Consider the following 18,166-nt stretch of genomic DNA (forward strand, 5'->3'; position numbering starts at 1 on the left):
ATGTTCGCTTCATGCTCATATCACTTGAACACCCCCCAGTCAGATGATCGCTTCACGCTCATATCACTTGAACCCCCCCCGGTCAGATGATCGCTTCACGCTCATATCACTTGAACCCCCCCAGTCAGATGATCGCTTCATGCTCATATCACTTGAACCCCTCCCGGTCAGATGATCGCTTTACGCTCATATCACTTGAACACCCCCCGGACAGATGATCGCTTCACGCTCATATCACTTGAACCCCCCCAGTAAGATGATCGCTTCACGCTCATATCACTTGAACACCCCCCGGTCAGATGATCGCTTTAACCACATATCACTTGAAACCCCCCAGTCAGATGATCGCTTTACGCACATATCATTTGAACATCCCCCAGTCAGATGATCGCTTCACGCTCATATCACTTGAACACCCCCCGGTCAGATGATCGCTTTACGCACATATCACTTGAAACCCCCCAGTCAGATGATCGCTTCACACTCATATCACTTGAACCCCCCCAGTCAGATGATCGCTTCATGCTCATATCACTTGAACACCCCCCGATCAGATGATCGCTTCACGCTCATATCACTTTAACACCCCCCGATCAGATGATCACTTCACGCTCATATCACTTGAACCCCTCCCGGTCAGATGATCGCTTCACGCTCATATCACTTGATGTTAAATGTTAATCACTTACTTTGTTGAACGGAACCAAGGCTCCAATTTGGCCAGTGGTGGCCCTGGTTCCATTCAACAAAGTAAGTGATAAAGGGGTGTTCGCTGTCTTTTTCTGTATATCGCGGCGCCGTTTTATTGTCCGTTCTGCATAATGTGATGGCTCATTTTTGCTTACACAAGTTTTACGGCGGACCATCCGCCCGCTTGGTTCTCCCGATGGCCAGTCCACCCCTGAACGGCCCCAAAGTGCGTCGGCCCACCGTCACTATTCCTCAATTTAATTTGATTACTCGATTAATCATCCGAATAATTGTTAGAATACTCGATTACAAAAATAATCTTTAGTCACAGCCCTACTTGACTGTAGTTTATCTACTTTAAATTATGAGTAGCTTCCCTTTGCTTGAAAATATGTGAAGTGAACCCAAGTCAACCCTTGGAGTTCATAACTGATCCTTATTTTGGCAGCAATGACCTCAATCAAGCCTCTCCGGTAGATGCGGACTAACCTGCACAACGTTCAGAAGAATTTCTGGACCATTCTTCCTTACAGACTTGCATCAGCTCTCTTGAGGTCATTCCACAGCATCTCTATTGGTGTAAGGTCTGGGCTCTGACTGGGACACTCCAGAAAGTGGATTTTCTTTTTTTGAAGCCATTCTATAGTGGATTTATGGTCTCCAAATGGTAAATGGTCTCATACTCATATAGTGCTTTTTTAACCTTTGTGGTATTCAAAGCGCTTTACACTGCATCTCCTTCACCCATTGGGAGCAACTTGAGGTTCAGTGTCTTGCCAAAGGACACTTCGGCATGTGGAGTCACGTGGGCCAGGAATCGAACCGCCAACCCTGCGATTAGTGGCCAACCTGCTCTACCACTTGAGCCACAGCCACCCCACGGCTGCAATGTTTAGGATCATTGTCCTGCTGCATCACCCAACTTCTATTGAGCTTCAGGTGGCATACCTTGACATTATCCTGTAGGGTATCTTGATAAACTTGGGAACAAGTGGTCCGGGTCCCAGAGCTGCACAGCAGCCCAATATCATGATGCTCCCTCCACAGTACTTCACTGTTGGGATGATGTTATCATGTTGGTATGCAGTGGCCTGTTTATGCCATACATAGTGCTGCATGTTCTACATTCACATTTATGCATTTGGCAGACGCTTTTATCCAAAGTGACTTACAGTGCACTTATTACAGGGACAATCCCCCCGGAGCAACCTGGAGTTAAGTGCCTTGCTCAAGGACACAATGGTGGTGGCTGTGGGGATCGAACCCGACAACCTTCTGCTTAACAGTATAGTGCTTTAGCCCACTACGCCACCACCACCACTCCCTTCTTCCCAAACAATTTAAACTTAGTTTGTCAAGGAGTGTCAAGGTGGTCTTTGGCAAACTTCCGGCATGCAGCAATGTTTTTATTTGAAAGCAGTGACTTTCTTCATGGTGTCCTGCCATGGACACCATACATGTTTAATGTTTTCCGTACATTAGACCCATAAACAGAGATGTTAACTAGTTCCAATGATTCCTTCAAGTCTTTATCTGTCACTCTTGGGTTCTTTTTAACCTCACTGAGCATTCTGCGGTGTGTCCTTTGAGTCATCTTGGCTGGACGGCCACTTTTAGAGAGAGTACCTGTAGTACAAAATCATCTCCATTTATAGACAGTTTGTCTAACTGTGGACAGATGAATATCTAACGGCCACTTCTAGTGAGAGTACCTATAGTACTAAATCATCTCCATTTATAGACAGTTTGTCTCACTGTGAACAGATGAATATCTAACGGCCACTTCTAGTGAGAGTACCTACAGTACTAAATCATCTCCATTTATAGATAGTTTGTCTAACTGTGGACAGATGAATATCTAACGGCCACTTCTAGAGAGAGTACCTACAGTACTAAATCATCTCCATTTATAGATAGTTTGTCTAACTGTGGACAGATGAATATCTAACGGCCACTTCTAGTGAGAGTACCTATAGTACTAAATCATCTCCATTTATGGACAGTTTGTCTAACTGTGAACAGATGAATATCTAACGGCCACTTCTAGAGAGAGTACCTACAGTACTAAATCATCTCCATTTATAGATAGTTTGTCTAACTGTGGACAGATGAATATCTAACGGCCACTTCTAGAGAGAGTACCTACAGTACTAAATCATCTCCATTTATAGACAGTTTGTCTAACTGTGAACAGATGATTATCTAACGGCCACTTCTAGAGAGAGTACCTATAGTACTAAATCATCTCCATTTATAGATAGTTTGTCTAACTGTGGACAGATGAATATCTAACGGCCACTTCTAGAGAGAGTACCTACAGTACTAAATCATCTCCATTTATAGACAGTTTGTCTCACTGTGGACAGATGAATATCTAACCACCACTTCTAGAGAGAGTACATATAGTACTAAATCATCTCCATTTATAGACAGTTTGTCTAACTGTGAACAGATGATTATCTAACGGCCACTTCTAGAGAGAGTACCTACAGTACTAAATCATCTCCATTTATAGACAGTTTGTCTCACTGTGGACAGATGAATATCTAACCGCCACTTCTAGAGAGAGTACCTATAGTACTAAATCATCTCCATTTATAGACAGTTTGTCTAACTGTGGACAGATGAATATCTAACGGCCACTTCTAGTGAGAGTACCTATAGTACTAAATCATCTCCATTTATAGACAGTTTGTCTAACTGTGGACAGATGAATATCTAACGGCCACTTCTAGAGAGAGTACCTATAGTACTAAATCATCTCCATTTATAGATAGTTTGTCTAACTGTGGACAGATGAATATCTAACGGCCACTTCTAGTGAGAGTACCTATAGTACTAAATCATCTCCATTTATAGACAGTTTGTCTAACTGTGAACAGATGATTATCTAACGGCCACTTCTAGTGAGAGTACCTATAGTACTAAATCATCTCCATTTATAGACAGTTTGTCTAACTGTAGACAGATGAATATCTAACGGCCACTTCTAGTGGGAGTACCTATAGTACTAAATCATCTCCATTTATAGACAGTTTGTCTAACTGTGGACAGATGAATATCTAAACTCTTCGAGATAACTTTGTAACCCTTTCCAGCTTAATCCAAAGCAACAGTTATTGATCATAAGTCTTCTGAGATATTGTTTGTGAGGCATGGTCCACGTCAGCAGATGCTTCTTGTGAATATCAAACTCAAAATGTTTGAGTGCTTTTTATAAGACAAAGTAGCTCTAACCCACACCTCCAATCTAGTTTCATTAATTGGATGCCAGTTTTGCCAACTCCTGATTCTAATTAGCTATTGTTGATGTCATTAGCCTAAGGGTTCACATACTTGTTACAACCTACACTGTGAATTTTTGAATGATGTATTCAATATGCACAAGGACAATTATAACTTGTGTGTTACTAATTAAAACAGATTGTGTTTGTTCATTATTGTAACTTCGATGAAGATCAAACCAGATTTTAAGACAGATTTATACATAAATGCAGGTAATTCCAAAGGGGTTCACATACTTTTTCTTTCCACTGTATATATATCAAGACATGTATGTTTATTCCTATTTTTAAAATCACCATCTGCACATGATAGGATAATACCCGTGTTCTCGCTGGTACCTGTTGTCCTGTCTCATGCAAACTGGCACATTGCAGCTTAGCTGCTTGGTTTGATGTGACCTTTTGAACGTGCAATCTGAGAAATTATATTTTCAATCAGTCCAGTGTGCCAGCACTCGACAGAAACCCCATTTCACGCGTCACTGTACTAATCCAAACTCTTTCTTTCTACTCATCCTTAACAACAGACCAGCCAGCCTTCTAGCACACAGTGAATACAAAAAACACAGCCGCTCCATTACTGCTAACGTAACCATGGTGACGGGATATTCAATCTGTGCATCTTCAACCATTTGTACTCTTTGATTACAACAGTTACTCTAAGAACTGACAACAATTACATACACAACGGCAACTACATTTTTTCTAATCTAGTTCTCCAAAGTAATTTAGCAGAAACCTTTAAGGCAAAGTTTATACTTCAGTGAGGCATAAATTAAGTCTCATAAAATGTGTTAGAGCAAGTATTTGTGACTTAAAGAGAGAGTATAATAATTTGTTTCAATAATGACTATAATATCGACTTCATTTTCATGCTAGCCAACTTTGATTGTATTAGAGTGAAACGTAAGCTGTGGGGTCCTTGTTGCCATGGTGTCCACTGCGACCTGCTCATGTGTAAATGCAGTATCATTATGGAAGCATGCATGGCTTATCCAGTGAACAAATGACATCACTGTTCTGACTTACAATGTTAATGTCACTGCGAAAAAAGCAATAAAAAAGCCATAAAAATGACATAATGTGAGTGGTGCATGCCAACGTAGAAGTACCCTAAGTAGGGGTAAGAGAAATGTGTTTACTTTAGCAAACACCGCTTGCTAAGTGACTGATGCATCTAAATTGGTTAAACCCTTTAAGCTCGGCTGGGCCCCGTTCATTTAATACAAAATATGAATAACTACCATCTTGACTAACACAAAATAGGTATCGTTTGAAAGCTTAGAAGCTCTACTTTACAATGCATGCTGGCATTATGTCCAAAACTGGCAATTAATGGTATGGGGTTGTTAGCAGTTCAGCAGTCTAATGGCCTGAGGGAAAAAGCTGTCCCGCTGCCTGCTGGTGCGGGCTCTGATACTGAGTTACTGTCTTCCAGATGGTAGCGGTGAGAGCAGTCCATGGCTTGGATAGCTGGAGTCTCTAAATGATCCTCCGTGCTTTCTTTACACATCGCCTGGTATAGATGTCATGGTCCCATACCAAGCGGTGATGCAGCCAGTCAGAATGCGTGTAAAACGATCTGAGGATGTTACATTTACATTTATACATTTGGCAGACGCTTTTATCCAAAGCGACTTACAGTGAACTTATTACAGGGACAATCCCCCCGGAGCAACCTGGAGTTAAGTGCCTTGCTCAAGGGCCCAACAGTGGTATCTCGGTGGTGCTTGAACCCCTGACCTTCTGATCAGTAACCCTGAGCCTCAACCACTGAGCCACCACTGCCCCAGAGTTGTGCCCCAGAGTTGTGCCCCAGAGTTGTGACTCATCCCAAACTTCCTCAGTCGTCTCAGGAAGAAGAGCTGCTGGTGCAACTTCTTCATGACAGCCTCTGTGTGGACGGACCACGTGAAGTCATCAGGGATGTGAACACCGTGGAATTTGAATCTGCTGAGTGCTGACCTCTCCACCAGTGCTCTGTTGATAGTTATGGTTGCTGTATTCATTGTCCAGACTCCTGAAGTCCACCACAAGCTCCTTGGTCTTGTTGATGGACTTCAGGAGACTGGATGCATAGATCATTAGATAATCCACATGAAGCACAATGTTACATATGGCCACCAGGAGATGGCGCCAAATACACGACACAGACTCAATGATGACTCAAATGGCACAGAATGAAACTCATTCTGTGAAATCTCATGACTAATATCATGTCTGCATGCTACACAAACCTTTAGTCATTGTTGTGTTTGCATGTGTAATTAGTTCTTATGTACAATTATTATCTTTTATTTGTTTGGAGATGTTTTTGGACACTATGAAAAATTATATTTGTAATGCTGTAACTTTACGATTACGATACGATTGCTTTGTCGTATCAACACAAATATTTTCTCAGATACAGTTGACATGACTGGGAGCCACCTTATTTACACCCAGAGATATATAATGTCAAATAAGAAAAAACATTTGGGGCTCAATTTATGATTTTTCAGCAATTCCTAAGTCTCAGAATGAATGATAATCTATATCATTAAAAAAATGAAAAGCTTTCTTTACAATGATATCAAGCACTGGACCCTTCTTGTTTTTATGTTGCATTATAAGCCTTTCCCTATCTACATTTACATTTAAATTTATGCATTTGGCTGATGCTTTTATCCAAAGCGAATTACAGTGCACTTATTACAGGGACAATCCCCCTGGAGCAACCTGGAGTTAAGTGCCTTGCTCAAGGGCCCAACAGTGGCATCTAGTGACACTAGGGGTCACCCTTGGTAGCCCTAAACACCTCTGATCTTTGAGAAAAGGCCAATGGGAATTGGCGAGTGGAATTTGCATGCCACTCCCTCGGACATATGGGTATAAAAGGGGCTGGCTCGCAACCACTCATTCAGATTTGTTCTTCGGAGCCGAGTGTTTGTGTTCAGTGAGCTGAATTCCTCTGCCGATCCATTCACCTCTCAAGAAAGTTGTTGGATCTATGGCGCATTAAAGCGCTTTCTCCCCCTCGTGCACCGGTGGAGTGCAGAGAATGTCCCTGGGTGCATCAGCAGCCTAAAAGAGTATATTCTTCCATTAAAAGAGTATATTTTCCTACTATCAGAGTGGCACTGACGGAGAGCGTCTTTTTAAAGATGCCTTTCCATCTGTGTTTAATTCCTGGTTGCGTTCGTTATCTCTCTGCTTCCGACGGCCACGATCAATGTCTCATGTGCTTGGGCGTTGCCGATTCGGAGACAGCGTTCGTGGACGGGTCATGTCCTCACTGCGAGAGCATGACCATGGCAACGTTGAGGTTGCGGCTTTCCGTCGTCAGAGGGAAAGCCACCCCATTGGCTCCCGCCTCGGTCCTTCTACCTACAGGTTAGCACTGGGGGGGCGATTTGGGGACCATTGGGGCGAGTTCTGGGATGAGACAGCCGGCTCGTCTCATGGCGAGTTTGCGGTCTCATCCGGGGCTCGTGAAGTGGATGAGCTCTCGATAGCAGCATCGGAGAGTGGGCTGGTTCAGTCTGACGCCAAGGACTCGACTGGACTCGGGTACGATCGGCCCGTCGCAGGCAGACACGGGGCTGATGGACATGATTGCCCGAGCAGCTGTGAGCGTCGGGCAGGTGTGGAACCCTCCACCCTGCCCTGAACCCTCGCGGCTTGATGATTGGTTCCTGGGCTCGGACATTATTGAGTGTTGGACTTTGGACTCAGAAGACAGAGGTTCAAGCCCAGCCAAACATACAAGTAGACATGTGAGACAAAAGTGGCATAGAAGCAACACGAAATGACTTGATTGCTTCAGAAAATGTGCTTTTATGTCGCATTTGCTTTTTGGACTCTATCGGTTAGGTTTGGCATTGGTTAAGGGTAAATGTCTGTTTTGTTCACCTATCATTTTCTTTTAGGACACTATTGTTTAGGTTTAAAGTTTTAGGTTAGAAATGTACTTTTCACTCATTAAAACCACCATCTATTATGCACACCACTTCACTCTCTTTTGGCGCCCTCTCTGGACATTTCACTGCAGCAAAACGTATAATGAAGCACGTCATTTCGTTTTGTAGAAAGTTTGAAATAGCAAAATGTTTACTCCGATTCTTCTGTTTTATACACTTAATATAATTTTAATTTCTGTTTCTTGATGTTCATTTTCTTGACATTATATTACATTTACTTTGAGTTTTACATTTAATTTTTTAAATAAATAATTGGCAGAAAAATGTTTATTCTGTGTTTGTAACATCATGGTCAGGTTTGACTGCAGCAGAATGACATAAACTATAAAAACTGACACTTCAAATCCATTTTAAACTGTTAAACTTTGACAAATAATAGTTTGATAATGTCTAAATATATATAAGTCATCAGACTGTCTGTTACTGACATGACATGATGTTCAACTCATGATATTTACATTTTATTCACCAGACGACACAAATCTGCCTCCAATTTATGCCACAAGCTCATATATTATTATGATTATATTTTTAATTGCTAATTTGCATATGCAAATTAATGGTCAAATGTAGAAATGTACATGTAAATAAGATAAAAATAGCATAAAATCCCAAAAGAAATGCATAATTGTGTTGTTCTTCAGGAAAGAAGATATGGAATCATCATCATCATCATCATCATCAAAAATAACTGAAAATACCAAGGGGAGGTGCATTTTTCAATACCATATTTGCATTTTGCATTATTATATTTCTCTGTCAGAATAGGTTAGTTATAAATACAGCCTGCTTGTAAGATGAATTAAAGATGGGTTGGCATCTTCCTCATCTCTAATCAAAGCCATTTTGTCTCAGCATACTGTTTTGACTTCAAAAGGATAAAAACAAATGCAGCCATCTTTGAGTGCTGTCATGTAGCGTCAGGCACATCAACCGTGACGAAGCGCGAGGTGTTTGTGTGCGGATGCCATGGGCTGCAGTCTTGAATGCTGCTTTCATAAGACTTACGTAACCAAAATGGCTGTGGAGTCGAGGAGAGATGTTTAGCCAGATGTTTAAGAGCAGGAAATCAGATAAGCTGATTACAAACAAATTTACTGCAACTCCACAAACATGACACAAAATGTTCTTCATCCGGCAAGAAAGGTTGCTCTTTCGGAGCTAGTTAAACCATTACGTTTCATTGAAATAATAAAGGTGCTGTTTGGACTTCTTTGAAAAGTATATTGAAAGTCTCGCCAGACACAGTCCGACTTATAGCACAGCAACGCAACCGTAGTAGAGCAAAAAAATGTGTTGAGTTTGTTTACAAACAGAGAACATTAGTTCAGCAAGGTTAGCACTTAATTATGTCTCATTACACCCACACAGAGTGCAGTCAGAGAGCTGCTGTCGGTGTGTAGGAGTCGCATTATGTTGGCCCGGACACATTCACTTTATCATGTGACCTTATCCAAAGCCCCACCGCAGCAGACAGAAGCGCATCATTAGCGCATTTGCTGCCTCAGCGTGCACAGACTTACTCCGCTGCAGCTTTATTCTACATCAAAACTCTTCCCCTCCACTTTGATTAACTCAGCTTTGTCCGACAAAGGACCCGTAGGAAAGCATGTTTCTTGTACGGAAGTAAGTTTGCGACTGCAATTGTGATATACATGGAAATAATATACAATCACTGTTCAAAATGACATTATGACATTATGAGTGCCAGTTACCCTACTGGGGTAAAATTGCTTTTCGATTAGCACCACCTGTTGTAAAGGCGTGAATGTGTTAATGGCGATCATTTGTCTTGCATTTAATGTGAAAGGGCCATTCGTTAGCGATTCGTTTCGCATTATCGTGTCGCCTCTGGTGTGCCAAGGCCTTCATCCATTTTGCATTCCCTCTAAATATATAGTTTAATATATAGTTTTGCGTTCCTTCGCATTAGTGTTGCGTTCTCTTGCATTAGTTTTGCGTTCCTTCGCATTCATTTTGCGTTCCCTCAGAATAGTTTAGCGTTCCCTCGCAAAAGTTTAGCGTTCCCTCACGATACGTTTTGCATTGCTTCGGTTTAGTTTTGCGTTCCTTCGCATTAGTTTTGCGTTCTCTTGCATTAGTTTTGTGTTCTCTCGCATTAGTTTTGTGTTCTCTCGCATTAGTTTTGCGTTCTCTCGCATTAGTTTTGCGTTCTCTCACATTAGTTTTGCGTTCCTTCGCATTAATTTTGCGTTCCCTCAGAATAGTTTAGCGTTCCCTCGCAAAAGTTTAGCGTTCCCTCACAATACGTTTTGCGTTGCTTCGGTTTAGTTTTGCGTTCCTTTGGTTTAGTTTTGCGTTCTCTCGCATTAGTTTTGCGTTCTCTCGCATTAGTTTTGCGTTCTCTCGTATTAGTTTTGCGTTCTCTCGTATTAGTTTTGCGTTCTCTCGCATTAGTTTTGCGTTCTCTCGCATTAGTTTTGCGTTCCTTCGCATTAATTTTGCGTTCCCTCACAATAGTTTAGCGTTCCCTCACAATACGTTTTGCATTGCTTCGGTTTAGTTTTGCGTTCCTTCGCATTAGTTTAGTGTTCTCTCGCATTAGTTTTGCGTTCCTTCCCATTAATTTTGCGTTCCCTCGCAAAAGTTTAGCGTTCCCTCACAATACGTTTTGCATTGCTTCGGTTTAGTTTTGCGTTCCTTCGCATTAGTTTTGTGTTCTCTCGCATTGGTTTTGCGTTCCTTCCCATTAATTTTGCGTTCCCTCACAAAAGTTTAGCGTTCCCTCACAATACGTTTTGCGTTCCTTTGCATTAATTTTGCTTTCCTTCACATTAGTTTTGCGTTCTCTCGCATTAGTTTTGCGTTCCTTCGCATTAGTTTTGTGTACCTTCGCATTAGTTTTGCGTTCTCTCGCATTAGTTTTGCGTTCTCTCGCAATAGTTTTGCGTTCTCTCGCATTAGTTTTGCGTTACTTCGCATTAGTTTTGTGTACCGTCGCATTAGTTTTGTGTTCTCTCGCAATAGTTTTGCGTTCTCTCGCAATAGTTTTGCATTCTCTCGCATTAGTTTTGTGTTCTCTCGCAATAGTTTTGCGTTCTCTCGCAATAGTTTTGCGTTCTCTCGCATTAGTTTTGCGTTCCTTCGCATTAGTTTTGCGTTCTCTCGCATTAGTTTTGCGTTCTCTCGCATTAGTTTTGCGTTCTCTCGCATTCGTTTTGCGTTCCTTCACATTAGTTTTGCGTTCTCTCGCATTAGTTTTGCGTTCTCTCGCATTAGTTTTGCGTTCTCTCGCATTCGTTTTGCGTTCCTTTGCATTAGTTTTGCGTTCCTTTGCATTAGTTTTGCGTTCCTTTGCATTAGTTTTGCATTCCCTGGCATTAGTTTTGCGTTCCCTCGCATTAGTTATGCGTTCCTTCGCATTAGTTTTGCGTTCTCTCGCATTAGTTTTGTGTTCCTTCGCATTAATTTTGCGTTCCCTCACAATAGTTTAGCGTTCCCTCGCAAAAGTTTAGCGTTCCCTCACAATACGTTTTGCATTGCTTCGGTTTAGTTTTGCGTTCCTTCGCATTAGTTTTGTGTTCTCTCGCATTGGTTTTGCGTTCCTTCCCATTAATTTTGCGTTACCTCACAAAAGTTTAGCGTTCCCTCACAATACGTTTTGTGTTCCTTTGCATTAATTTTGCTTTCCTTCACATTAGTTTTGCGTTCTCTCGCAATACGTTTTGCGTTCTCTCGCATTAGTTTTGTGTACCTTCGCATTAGTTTTGTGTACCTTCGCATTAGTTTTGCGTTCTCTCGCATTAGTTTTGCGTTCTCTCGCAATAGTTTTGCATTCTCTCGCATTAGTTTTGCGTTCCTTCGCATTAGTTTTGTGTACCTTCGCATTAGTTTTGTGTTCTCTCGCATTAGTTTTGCGTTCTCTCGCAATAGTTTTGCGTTCCTTCGTATTAGTTTTGTGTTCCTTCGTATTAGTTATGTGTTCTCTCGCAATAGTTTTGCGTTCCTTCGCATTAGTTTTGCGTTCTCTCGCATTAGTTTTGCGTTGTCTCGCATTAGTTTTGCGTTCCTTCGCATTAGTTTTGCGTTCCTTCACATTAGTTTTGCGTTCTCTCGCATTAGTTTTGCGTTCTCTCGCATTCGTTTTGCGTTCTCTCGCATTCGTTTTGCATTCCTTTGCATTAGTTTTGCGTTCCTTCACATTAGTTTTGCGTTCTCTCGCATTAGTTTTGCGTTCCTTCGCATTAGTTTTGCGTTCTCTCGCATTAGTTTTGAGTTCCTTCGCATTAATTTTGCGTTCCCTCACAATAGTTTAGCGTTCCCTCGCAAAAGTTTAGCGTTCCCTCACAATACGTTTTGCATTGCTTCGGTTTAGTTTTGCGTTCCTTCGCATTAGTTTTGTGTTCTCTCGCATTAGTTTTGCGTTCCTTCCCATTAGTTTTGCGTTCCCTCGCAAAAGTTTAGCGTTCCCTCACAATACGTTTTGCATTGCTTCGGTTTAGTTTTGGGTTCCTTCGCATTAGTTTTGTGTTCTCTCGCATTGGTTTTGCGTTCCTTCCCATTAATTTTGCGTTCCCTCACAAAAGTTTAGCGTTCCCTCACAATACGTTTTGCGTTCCTTTGCATTAATTTTGCTTTCCTTCACATTAGTTTTGTGTTCTCTCGCAATAGTTTTGCGTTCCTTCGCATTAGTTTTGTGTACCTTCACATTAGTTTTACGTTCTCTCGCATTAGTTTTGCGTTCCTTCGCATTCGTTTTGTGTTCCTTCGCATTAGTTTTGCGTTCTCTCGCATTAGTTTTGCGTTCTCTCGCATTAGTTTTGCGTTCTCTCGCATTAGTTTTGCGTTCCTTCGCATTAGTTTTGTGTACCTTCGCAATAGTTTTGCGTTCTCTCGCAATATTTTTGCATTCTCTCGCATTAGTTTTGCGTTCTCTCGCAATAGTTTTGCGTTCTCTCGCATTAGTTTTGCGTTCTCTCGCATTAGTTTTGCGTTCCTTCACATTAGTTTTGCGTTCCTTCACATTAGTTTTGCGTTCCCTCGCATTAGTTTTGCGTTCTCTCGCATTCGTTTTGCGTTCTCTCGCATTCGTTTTGCGTTCCTTTGCATTAGTTTTGCGTTCCCTGGCATTAGTTTTGCGTTCCTTGGCATTAGTTATGCATTCCTTCGCATTAGTTTTGCGTTCTCTCGCATTAGTTTTGCGTTCCTTCGCATTAATTTTGCGTTCCCTCAGAATAGTTTAGCGTTCCCTCACAAAAGTTTAGCGTTCCCTCACAATACATTTTGCAGTGCTTCGGTTTAGTTTTGCATTCCTTCGCATTAGTTTTGTGTTCTCTCGCATTAGTTTTGCGTTCCTTCCCATTAATTTTGCGTTCCCTCACAAAAGTTTAGCATTCCCTCACAATACGTTTTGCGTTGCTTCGGTTTAGTTTTGCATTCCTTTGCATTAATTTTGCTTTCCTTCGTATTAGTTTTGCGTTCCTTTGTGATAAGTTTTGCATTTCCTTGCAATAGTTTACTGTTCCCTCACAATAGTTTAGCATTCCCTCGCATTAGTTTTGCATTCGTTCACAATAGTTTCACATTGTCTTCAATTTGTTTTGCTTTCCTTTGCAATACACTATTAATTTCCTCGCAATAGTTTAGCATTCCTTCACAATAACGTTTGTGTTCCTTTGCGTTATGTTTTGTGCTCCATCGCAATCGGTTTAATTACTTTAATAAATTGTATTAATTGGAATTTTGTTGAATTAGGTATTGTGAGGGAATGCAAAACTATTTCTGAATATAAATCCCCTCCCTGTCCTCTGAAGTGCTCCGAAGTTAAGAGCTGAACAGGAAAGTAATTTTTCAGATGGAACAAGTTGTTACCTTTTAAATAAAGATTATTTTTAGCACTCAAGTAACTGAGCACATTAAGATAAGCAACATGTATTAGCTAAGTAATACATTTTTACTTCATGCTGACTTTAAAGCCTCTTTAAAGAGCATTGTTGATAAAATGGTTCCTGTGTTTTCTAAAGCATCACCTGTATGACATGTAGGTGTACTTGTATGCAATACTGCAGTTCAGGTGTAAGCATGTCTATTTGCGTGAGACTTGCATGCTCAGAAATGAGGTCTGACTTGTATAGTTCAGGTTACCTATTGAAACTCAATAACAACGTGAGCAGGCACACAAGGCCCCACGATTAACAAGAACTTCTTTAGAAAACTGTGGCAAAAAAACAACAACAAATAAAACAGGATTATAAGCCAAACACAGCGTCTGCTACACAACACAGTACAGAAGAGCTCTGGGGGAGAGCACAGGACCTGAGAGAAACCCCCCCTGATGCATTTCTCAACAGGATATTCTACAATAACAGCTGTCGACACAAGACATGATGGGAAACGGGTTATATTAGTATTGCACTCGTTGACTTTGAATTTATTTTGAAGGACATTACTGACATCAGCAATATGGCTTTAACTGCACGACAGCACACGATCACGTGCCGTTAACACACAGAACGTGTTTAATAAAGATAAACAAACACTCAAAATCAATTTGCTTGCAAAGATGAGCCCAAATTGAATTTAGTGATGATGCAAATTAATACGGCACATAGGCACATTGGCTAAATGCTGCTGGGATGTTTTTGCAATGAAGACACTGGGGACAAATGAAGGTGTTTGAGATATTGTGCATTTGGTTGAAGAATGCATGCTAAAAATCAAGCGCAGCCACTTTATAAGCAGTATCAGATGGCAATACTATTGTATTTTGACCTATATTATGGTACTGTTTGATTGGAGCTTTAATAGCATATGCACCATGTTTCTGCTTAATAACAATATTCTCATATCATCGTAAGATACTTCAAATAACAGGCCAATAATGGTGAATAATAATCATGGTAGTGTCTAGAAGTGTCCAGTGTAAATGATCATTTTAAAGTATTTACTCTGAAAATAAATCACCCCTTATGTAAGTTAGTATAAAAGTATTGCAGCAGGACTGAAATATACCATGGTGCTATTTGAATGTATTTGAATGTTAAATGCATATACCATAGTAATCAGATCAGAGGATGCCATGGTTAAGAATATACTGTAATGGCTAAAAAACGTTTTCCCATCAAATATATTTTTTTTTAGCAATGCAATTTTTATGCATTTGCACACCCAACTAAATACTGTTTTGCATGGTGTATCTTTATGGCATTGGAATTTAACGCATCGACAAACCGCATACCGAGATCTCCAGCGTCCATCCCGCATCCCGCGCCGATCACCGCGTCCGCGTCCTCCGTCAACGCAGCACATCCTCCGGCCTCGGGCACTGTCGCTGCGGCTCGCTCCATCAGATCCGGATCAAACGGGCCGTCGTGCGCTAAAAAGCAAAAAAACACCGATAACCGAACGCGCTACATGATCCGATCTCCGGTGCGTATCTCTGATGTGTATGAGCGCGCTCCTGCCAGCTGCCGCACAGCACGCGAGCACCCACTCGCGCTCGTGTGCGCTACGGTGGGAACTCCGTGCCAAAAACCCAGTCGTCCGACCAACCGACAGATCGACCGACGGTCTTGTGCTTTTGAAGGTCTTATAGAGTGGGTGACCCACGTGACGTCAACCTCTTGAATTTAGCTGCTTTTTAACTAGGTTGGAAGCCAAGCTGTTATACTTAAAACAATATTCAGTCATTTTGCCTGTGTCCTACTTTACTTTATTATGCATTGCATAATGTTAAAGTTTTGTTAATATATATTGTCTATTTTACATGTGCCTTTTTGAACATTTTATTGTATTATTTATTTTTATAGTTTTAACAGTGGTATTAGTACACATGGAAATACACAAATTTTGCAATTTTTTTTTTTTACAGCGCAAGATCGTTTATTTCTGTTTTAGCATTATTAATTATAGTCTCCATTGCCAGCCACAATTAATATATAAAAGCTCTGATTTCCCCCAATTTATTATATATCCTGAGATTTCACTAAACACTTCCTGTTTTCAATGATCCGTTCACATCTGATAAATATATATATATATATATATATTCTGCATATAATGACTAGTTAGTATTATTAGTTGAATTATTAGTATTTATCGAAGCTTACAGATTGGTATATAAAATCTAGATACATTTAAAAAACGTAGATCCATAATGTTTCAGCGCACTAAATAAATCCACTCCTGATGGTCAAAGGCTCACATCAAGTGTACACAAAGCAGAAGTCGACTTTAACTTAATAATTAAATATAATTAAATAATTAATTTAGAATTTAATAATTTCCTAGCATTGTCAGAAGATAAACGATTTTTCATAAATCCAGTTTGACCCTTATGGATAAGTTGAGACATGATTTCATCAAATGATTTGCAAAGATCTTAGCTAATATTTTGCAATCTTGATTAAGAAGACTAACTGGTCTATAATTCCCACAGTGTTGGGGCTCCTTACCTTTCTTGCAAATAAGTGTTATTAGGGATTCTCTAAGAGAAATGGGAGAGAGTTTAGATTTACAAACATCCTTATAAGTTTCTAATATCCCTCTGACCCTGGAGATGTATTATGAGAAAAGGATAGCTTCCCAAGATACCAATTTCTTTCCTCATCTGTCTCATGGAGAGGTCTTGTGAACACTGGATCTAACATGCCTTTTCACTGCTTCTCATGTTTTCATATTCTAAGCATTGGATGTGTCATTGGATACTGTACATGGCATCACAAACCTGCAAAATTAAGAAATACACTGTGGCAGGGCGGGGCCGGATCGTGATCATACACACCCGGTCCCTTATCAGGCTAAACAAGCCTCCGAGAGGGATAAAGGTCGAGGATTGTGCGGGAGAGAGAGAGATCGTTTACGGACATGTCCGTCATGTGTGTTTGTCTTTTAAGTTTCTCATTAAACTATTATTTATGTTGAAAAGCCGGTTCTCGCCTCCTCCTTTCCATTGACTGCTTTACGGTGCCGAAACCCGGGAAGGAGGAGGGATACGCCATAGTAGAGTTCTCGCCACTACCGTCCACCCCAACGGAGCAGCCGCGGCCATCTGCCGGGGGACGAGGAGCCCGGCCGCCTGGAAGCGGACGACGACTGCCGACCGCGAGGGGAGAAGGGGCTTGCTGCCGACCGCCTGGAGCGGGAGAACCGCTGCCAGGGCCGGGGGAGGCATTCCGTCCGCCAGGGGCTGGAGGACTGCCTCCGATCTGCCCGGAGAGGCGCGGCTGTCGTCCGTTAGAGGGTGGAGGAGTGGCCGAGGAACAAGCTACGGCGTATCCCCCCCAGGGAAAGAGGGGGGGTGTACGTCATACCGGGGGCTCCCCAGCCTGAGAGAACGAGGGAGGAATGTGGCAGGGCGGAGGGTGGGGCGGGGTCGTGATCCTACACACCCGGTCCCTTATCAGGCTAATCAAGCCTCCGAGAGGGATTGAAATTGAAAGTTAGTTTTTTATTTATTAATAATTTTTCTTCAGTACATATTTTTCCTTCGTGCAACAACCTAATGAGAGGATGTCAATCAAACACTGTTGGCTGATTATCGTGTTTGCCGAAGCACGAACATCCTGCAATGAGAGAAGTCAGATGAGTAATATAGGCAGAGACCTGTAGCTCAGTGCTGTCTGCTGATTATATACTGCTCAGAGTGGATGCATGCACAGATGGTTTCGAGAATGAATGGTTCAACATGTCAAATGTAGCTGCTTGCTAATCCAATTCGCCTAATGCATGCACGCCTACTGACGTTTGACTGACATCCTCTCATCAGCATGTTGCATGAAGGAAAATAAATACTGCACACAGAAACAAATGAATGATTAAAAAATTTAAAATCAGCTTTTAATTAGGCATTTCCTTAAAGGGATAGTTCACCCAAAAATGAAAATTCTCCCATTATTCGCTTCCCCTGATGCCATCCCAGATGTGTATGACTCTGTGTCTTCAGCAGAACACAAATGCAGATTTTTAGGAGAAGTTTGGGCTCTGTCAGGTCCTTATAATGGAAGTGCACGGGTGCCGGCACTCTGACGGTCCAAAAGTCCCACTGATCGACTGGAGTCGTGTGGAATACATTTATGCTGCCTAAATGTCACTAATCATTACAGTACATGATTTGTCCCATTTAAGATGGTCAGATGGTGTCTTGGTCAGACACACTTACTCACACACACATACACACACACACACAAACACACACTCACACACACACACACACACACACACACACACACACACACACACACTCACACACACACACACAAACTCACACACACA

General features: G+C 41.5%; 1 protein-coding gene across 3 annotated transcripts in view; it reads right to left on the reverse strand.

Annotated features, from left to right (window-relative positions):
• pip5k1cb (phosphatidylinositol-4-phosphate 5-kinase, type I, gamma b) overlaps positions 1–15,346 on the reverse strand; it is a 66,653-nt gene extending 51,307 nt beyond the window's left edge. For all 3 annotated transcript variants that reach the window (XM_052133721.1, XM_052133719.1, XM_052133718.1), the window contains exon 1: positions 15,132–15,346. In XM_052133721.1, coding sequence (XP_051989681.1) covers positions 15,132–15,240 — 109 coding nt within the window. In that variant the 5' untranslated portion in view covers positions 15,241–15,346. The remainder of the gene's footprint in view (positions 1–15,131) is intronic.
• Positions 15,347–18,166: the final 2,820 nt, after the last annotated feature.

This window comes from Xyrauchen texanus, chromosome 9 (assembly GCF_025860055.1).
Source record: "Xyrauchen texanus isolate HMW12.3.18 chromosome 9, RBS_HiC_50CHRs, whole genome shotgun sequence".
Classification (NCBI taxonomy): domain Eukaryota; kingdom Metazoa; phylum Chordata; class Actinopteri; order Cypriniformes; family Catostomidae; genus Xyrauchen; species Xyrauchen texanus.